The sequence below is a fragment of the Dermacentor albipictus genome, chromosome 1 (assembly GCF_038994185.2).
Source record: "Dermacentor albipictus isolate Rhodes 1998 colony chromosome 1, USDA_Dalb.pri_finalv2, whole genome shotgun sequence".
NCBI classification, from domain to species: domain Eukaryota; kingdom Metazoa; phylum Arthropoda; class Arachnida; order Ixodida; family Ixodidae; genus Dermacentor; species Dermacentor albipictus.
Window position 1 is genome coordinate 322702658 of NC_091821.1, and position 8010 is coordinate 322710667.

The 8010-nt window shown below is 41.0% G+C and overlaps 1 protein-coding gene across 1 annotated transcript; it reads right to left on the reverse strand.

Moving 5' to 3' along the window:
• Positions 1-817: 817 nt before the first annotated feature.
• LOC135919420 (cyclin-dependent kinases regulatory subunit-like) lies at positions 818-8010 on the reverse strand. Its single transcript, XM_065453243.1, has 3 exons — positions 7795-8010; positions 7380-7507; positions 818-1388 (listed from the first exon to the last, which is right to left on the reverse strand). Exons 1-3 carry the CDS (start codon positions 7851-7853, stop codon positions 1309-1311), a joined length of 267 nt encoding a protein of 88 aa, XP_065309315.1. The 5' UTR covers positions 7854-8010; the 3' UTR covers positions 818-1308.

The window sequence follows — 8010 nt, forward strand, 5'->3', positions numbered from 1 at the left end:
GTGCTGGGAGAGGCCTTCGCTCTGCAGTAGACATAATATAGGCTGATGGTGATAAGTAAGACAAAATGGAACGTTGTTCACAGTTCTTACACGTATGCATATCTGCCAACTTTTAAGCTTTATAATTGATAAAAATCCCGAAAACATGACTAGAGAGCGGGTAGAGGGGCAGCCCACATCTAAGTTTGCTATGGGCTCACACCTTTTTGCTGGACAGATACACTTTATTAACAATGATTTAACTTTAGGCTCAGCACACAAGTGGCAGCATACTTGGATCAGCAAAGACCGACATCGTTTTGCAGACCAGTGGATTATTAGAGTCTCTGCAGCTTCCGATTTCACCTGCTTTAGAAACTTGGTCTGAATAAACTTGCTCGAAAAAGGTAGCCCTCTCGGATATGGTATTTTCAGCTGGTACAAGAGGGCGACTCAGACACCATGATGATAAAGCCCCTCTATAAGAATTTCTTTTTTGCACACATCTTTTCCACTCTTGCACCGCCTATCTTTCAACAACTTTCCACCAATAGAACTAGTTTTCTGAAAGTTGATGCAACATTAGTAAAATCACAGAACGAGTGCAAGTTAATAAATTTTGCAAAAGATTCTGGGGAGTTGGCAGGTATGTGTACACACTGGCCGAGGCCTTAGCATATTCACACACAATACAGTAGATCTGCAACTGCTTCAACATGTCAAAATATCCACTCTATCAATTAGGCCTTTAGCCACCTTCTCGAAGTATATTTATTTCTACTACAGCTGTGACAGGTAGGAAAGTGCATTTTGTTTGTATGCTAAATCCACAATCAAGTTGGACAACCAATAAAATAGATTTATTCACTCACTCATCCATACAGCACTGTAGCCTGCAGAAAGGAAAAGAAGATAGCCACGTGGGCGGAGGCGGTAAGAAAAAAAATGCTACAAGACTACATTGCAGAGTGCAGCAAAGAGTGACATGTAGGAACATGAGAAGGTCAAGATGTGAGAAGGAAGGAAGGAAAGAAAAAGAAACATCCTTCAACGGCCTGACAAAACACACTGGAAGCCAAGTGTCCATAGGCAGTGAAAGACTTGTGGAGATGGCACACGGTGCCAAGATGAAAAAAAAAAAAAAAAAGAGAAACACAAGTGTTCAGAAGGCAGCTTTCAGGGTGGAAAGGTGCTCCGTCACTGCCTGTTCCGGTCAACAAGCTGCCGCAGACCTCTTTTCATCCACTTTGGATTTGTACAGTATATACAGAGAGGGCAATGGTGGCAACCGCTGCATAGCACCAGGACACCATGCTTGACACCATCTAATCACATGTCACTCTTGATCTGTTCCACCTGGGTTGGAGCACTGTCCTGGATTGGCCTCCTGAACAGCAGGATGTGTGGCTCTGCAGAAATGGGAAGGGAAAACACTGTCAGATGAAGGTTCCAGATTTTTAACATCCTATAGCCCTAGAATGTGTGTGTCCACGGATGCAATCATGTTTAAACATTTACACATTGTAAACATCCTAGAAGGAAAACAATCAAGGTAAGTGAGCAAGTTTGCAGAACAAAATGCTCTGCAGCCTCCACAGGTTCTTTGACCACATCAGGGTATCAAGATGACATTGCTGGTTAACATGCCAGGAATCTTGTAACGACAAAAATGTCTCAACTGTCCCATATGGTTGAGAAATTCCATACAACTCAAAAAACACTTTTACCACCTAATCAGCAACTAAAGTCCTGACGTCCTGTTACAGTGCAGTTAAACACATATGTCACATAGCCTATGTCACATAGCCTCTGCACCTGTGTCCACAATGGCACATGGGCTGTATTCTAGGTCGATCAGCATCAATGAATGCTGATTGGCTAGACACAATGCTCATAGCTCCAATGAGATTTCACACACAATGCCACATCATACAAAACTGATTAAGAATATGGCACCACGTAACCTGCTTTCAAAAATGCTGCAGGTGAAAACAAAAGAACCAAGCTAGAGTGTCGACTTAAAGGTTTGTGGTATAGGTTCAGCTTCAAAGCAGGGAACGTTGATTAACGGTTCTAAAAAGTTAACCTGGGTTTGTAGCTGACAGAAAGAGACCACAGCGTCCCATAGAATGTTCACTTATTTTGAGAATATAGGCATAGCATTTCTACATGGGTGTGTGGTATGTTTGGTGAATTTTAAAAAAGGGGGGTGAAGTGACAGTCAACATACAATTACCTGAATATAAATGTCACTTTCGTTTAATTGTTTACTGCAGTTGTCATGAATTAATGAAATGCTGATTTGTGATTCAGGAATATTTTTTCTCACCCACAAGCTGTTCTTTAACATGGGGCATGATTAACGAGTTTGCCAACAGCCTCTGTTAGTCACGTGGAAGATGGTGCAGGCACCATGCATAACTTTCAACCGCACTAGCATTAAGAAGTATAGGCTGCCAAATGGCATGCCTTCATTGTACGCCATATTTGCACTGAGCGTTCCATATAAATTACAGAAAAGTGCAATGAGCATAATATATATATCTTCATAAAGCCAAATATAAATGTTTCTCAACCACAAGCACTGTATTAAAGGGGGAAAAAAAAGATGCATGGCAGACTAGTGCAACCTTGCAGACTAACAACCTAATTTCAAGCAAAGCAGAGTTAGAGACAAAAAGGCATTTCCAGTTCCTTTGAAACTTTTTGTTGACTCACAAGCACACTGCTTTCACTTGCTGCACTGAGCCACAGACGTTGCACTGGCAGCATTGAATGTACAATTGCTTACACTTATGGCCCTGAACTAATGCTTCTACGCTATGGAATATACTTTCAACAGTTTATTTAAACACAGAGGGCCCAATATGCATGTGAATATGGAAGTTACAAATTTCAAAGCAAAACTATTGAGTTAGTTGCTTAATGTACCAATTTTAAAATTTAATTCACTGCACATTGAAAATTTTTTACAACTTTTGAGCTTCTCCAGTCTTGCTCCCAATGCACACCTTATTCCTAAGAAGCTTTATCTTGACATGCCGAGCAGTTGGCCAAAAGTAAACATTTTAGGCTCAATTAGCAAAAATTTTATAATCCCAAGCTTACAGCACACTTACAGAACTTACAACATTGAAATTTCTCCAGTATGTTCCTCCCTGGACACTATTGCTACTAACTTCCATCTTTATATAAGCTGATAATTATGAAACAATGTTGCATAAACCTCAGACCTTGAAAGCACAGTTAACAGAACACTGATAATTTCACACAATGCGTCTCGTTGCAGCACACTTTTAACCTCACTCGCCAATCACTTCACTCTAGACATACCCAACATGATTTTCACAATGAATTTGTCAAAATTTGGAGCATACAATTCTCATGCACATCTCATTGCAACAACAGTTTTGCTATAAAAACAAAATATTTGGTGGCCTAGACACAACGCCTGTAATCCATGGTTGCACTACAATGCACACAGTCCCATAATTTGGCTGTACTCCTGCATATTAAAAGGGCACTGCAACACTTCTTGAACACGGTAATAACATGTTCACTATCCATAGACAATGCTGCCATTAATATGCAAGCCAAATATTGCGTCTATGCAAGCAGCAGGGAGCCTGCAATCTAGCACAAAGTATTGCTTATTCTGTCCAGAGGCTCTTGAGACAACATTCAAAATGCCCTGTGTACAATATCAGACCCATGAAATAGCCCATAGCCAGTGGGTGATGATTCACAATCACGAATTACCCTGTATGCACACTTCTCCAATCTGGTAGCAAACAGTGAAGCAGCAATTTAACGCGTCCCTGTTGCTTGCACTACAATAAAATATGAGCGTCCTGCCTATCCTGTCACTACTCCTCCATCATTCTACAGCACACCACGGAAAGAAAGAAATGTGAGGGGCAATAGGCAGGGCATGGCTACTGGCACCGGTCCAGTGTAAAGGAAACAGGTTAAGAGGATCAAATGGGGAAGTAAACATTGCACTCTCTATATCTCCATTATTATTGTCCTTTAGAAATGTTTGTGCAAATATATTTATGAAGGGAGTTTCACTCACTGCAGTACGTTCTCAGCTTTGAAGAAAAGATCTTGCAGGGTCGCTTTAAGCTAGAAGCATGAGAAAATTTTGTAGTTTTGCAGTATCCATGGTCCACATAAGTTAATTGTTGAGAACAAACAGGTCCAAATTCTTCTATGCCAAATTCAGGCCAACAAAGACTGCATTTTTGTGCGGTCACGTGGCTGTTTTCGCAAATATGAAAGTGATCACATAATACATACTGTTGGACAGACCTAGAATTCTTGAAATACCAACCCAGACGTAAAGTCAGAATTATTATAGAATGCATATATGGACAAACAGAAGACCAGGTGACTCGTAATATATCATTACTTTCTTTTTTAATATAGGAAAGAACACATCTCTTTCCCGATTAGGGCTGCACGGTTCTAATCTTGCTTTTTTGTGTTTTTATTTTTATTTACACAAGTACCTACAGCTTCACAAGGGCATTATTGCAGGGGGGGACAAATTAAAGTAAAATGAACATGTGACGAAAACTTCACACAGCTAAGCACAGGTGGTAAAAGTAACAAAATACGTAACATTGATAAGTCATCTCGACGGCAAAACGGTCTTCAGTGAACTGCAGTGCAAAATTGCAACACAGAAATGGAAAGGGTACACTATCGCATGAAGTGCAATGCCAGCCAAATGATATAAAGAAAACGGGATGATATTATACTACGGCAGACTGCGTGACAATAAAGACAGAAAACTCTGAACACGTTTTACATTCACCAATGCTCTTGGGAAGCCTATTCCAGTAAGCGGAAACATGCGGAAAATATGAATCATGGTAGACATCAGTACGACAGTACAATTCAAGAACTTTCAGCTCGTGATCATATCGTTTAGAGATGAACTGGGGAGGGAAAATGTACAAGTTCTTATTTATTCCTGTGAGAGCAGAGTAGCTTCCAATTTTGCAGTTAATCGGCGTTGTGCTAGTGTTTTCCAACCAAAGTCCTCTTTAACTAATGTAATACTGCTAAGGAAGTTATAATTACCAGAAACAAATCTTGCAGCGCGGTTTTGGATGCATTCAAGCTTTTCTATAAGGTTAGAGCTTCGAGGGTCCCATAGCTGGCAAGCGTATTCAAGTACAGGACTATGTAAAGCAGTTCTTTTACTTTCTGGGGGGCTTTAGAAAAATTATGTCTAACAAGGTTTAGCATACAAGCGGATATTAAGGTTAAATTTTCAATATGTCTGTTCCATGTTAAATTTCCTGAGAAATAGACCCCGAGGTATTTGTAGTGTTGGACCTTTTCAAGAAGTAGTCCGTCCAATTTATACACTGATCTCACAGGAAAGCGTTTACGGGTGAATGACACAAGTTGGCATTTCACTGTTCAAAGACATGCCCCACTTAATACACCAAGCATAAATTTTGTTTAGATCATTCTGCAAACTACTAACATCACAATCATTTTCTACATTCCTGTATATGGCACAATCATCAGCATATAACCTCACTTTGCATTCTAGATTGTGGACAATGTCATTTATGACGACTAAATATAACAAAGGCCCCAAAACAGACCCTTGGGGCACGCCAGAGGTTACGCTGACAGGTGTTGATTTAGTGCCGTTTATTAAAACATGCTGTGTTCGTCCAGACTGGTAATTTCCAATCTAATGTACTATTGCAGGGTGTATACCGAGACAAGATAATTAATGTAAAAGCAATGCATGAGAAACGGTGTCAAAAGCTTTCCAGAAATCCAAAAATATGCAGTCTACCTGAAAGCCAAGGTCAAAAGAGTAAAAGAAATCATGGAAGAACTCTACCAGTTGAGTCGTACATGACAAGCCAGGCCTGAATCCATGTTGAAAATTCGAAAAGAAATTATTGCTTTGAAGGTGTTTCATCACAGCACTGTATATAATGTGATCTATTGTTTTGCAACACACACATGTTAGAGAAATAGGCCTGTAGTTTTCTAGCACACTTTTGGGATCGTTTTTATGAATAGGAACGACGTGGGCTACCTTCCACTCTGCAGGTAATGAAATGGTATTTAATGATTTATTAAACATAGCTACTAAAAAACGCGCAATTTCTTGAGAGCAGGATTTAAATACCTGCAACGGAATGCCATCAGGACCGCCAGCCAATTTGTTGTTCAGATTGGAAATAAGCTTGAGAACACTGTTATATGTGACAGTAACCATAGGCATATTCTCCTAGACTATTTCTTGTATTTCAGGCAGTTCACCAGTGTACGTCTCAGAAAAAACACCTTCAAAATAGGAATTCAGACAGCAAGCCTTCTCATAATCAAGCACTGTTTTCTCGCCAACTGATAAACTAGGGACAGTGGTGCCCACTTTAACATTTATTTTAACAAATTTCCAAAATTCTTTGGGATAATCCCTCAACTTTGCGTCAAGCAATGAAATATAAGTTTGTTTATTTACCTTTATTTCTTGCTTAATTTTGTAGTTCACGTGACGCATTTCATGGAAAACAGACTGATCGCGAGTCTTCAAATATGAAGCATACAGGCGGCGTTTTTTGTTAATTAGCGAGCAAATTTCCTTATCTACCCAAGGTTTATCTTTCCGGCGCCTAGTTGTCAAAAGTTTGGAAGGTATGTATTTTTCAATTAAAGCCTTTACTTTATCTCTAAAAAGAATCTAAGCTTCATCTATTTCCACTGACTGGCTGACCTCATAAAAATATAGGGAAAAAATTTGAAAGCTTGCGTGATAAAGACATGTAATCCCCTCGGTCGGAGAAAAAACCTTTCTGGGGTATTTATGGGCTGGTCTAACTGAAGCGGCACTAGGCGTGGCAACAACGCAATCATGATCACTGATACCAGGGATGATACCAGGAATGACAGCTACATTTTGGATCAACGACTCAGAGCTAGCAAAAAACAAATCCAAAGTGCTGGCAGAAAAATTATCTCGTCGCGTGCATTCGGAGACGGATTGGGTTAGGTCATAATAAACTCTGAAAAGGCAAGAGATGGGGCGTGTGTGTGCTGTCATTTCCGCTTATTCCTTCAAAGCGCTGCTATTTTACTTTACATACGTATACATGAAAGGAAACACAGTGCACCATGCACGAGAACAGGCAAAGTGCGGTATTGTGACGATGTCGGTGATAACCTAGCTAGCGGGCCAAGGACCTCGATGCTGTTCAGCGATGACTGCCTCTAAACAAGATTGGCTAGCGCATCTCGGACAACTACGCTAATTAATTAAAACAGGAAACCCTGTCACCATCTCTATGAGAATGCGAATGATAGTACATAGCCATGATCTTGAGACCGTGAGTCATTGTGCAGATTGCGCACGGAGAACTCACCGGGTTCGTGGACCATGTAGTGTACCCATCCTTGACTCTGCTGTACGCCAATTCCTCTCCATTCACTTTCGGTCATCAGATGTGACTTGGGGACAAGCTTGGCAATCTCTTTTGGCAGGACTACATGTCTGCAAGAGAAGTTAATCGTGGCTGTCGTCAGTGCTGGTGGCGAAAGACTGCCGCTGTCTGCTGCCGTGAGCACTAGCACCGCCTCTGGATGTGCCGGGTGCCCTAAAAGGCTCAGGCGACACATAAATCATGACGACACAATTAAAACTGGCGAAGAATCCTTCAGTGCTACTAGAGGACCGCATGACACGAAAACTGGCGCGTAAAACAGCGGCGGAACACTGGTCCGCCATGTCAGCTCCTAGCTGCCGGCGTTCGAAAGCTCGCAAAGCTGTCATTTCCTTACCTGTATTCAAACTTTTCGTCATAATACTTGTCCGAGTAGTATATGTTCTTGTGTGCCATTATGAGCAGCAATTATTTAACGTAGTAATACCCGAAGAACAAAAGCAGGAAAATTGAGAGTGCCAAGCAAGCGTCCACAGCTGCGGTGAGTGTACCGAACTTTTGAATATCCCACAGCTGCTTCGATTGGCTCGCAAGGCCCGCGTGACCTCGTGAG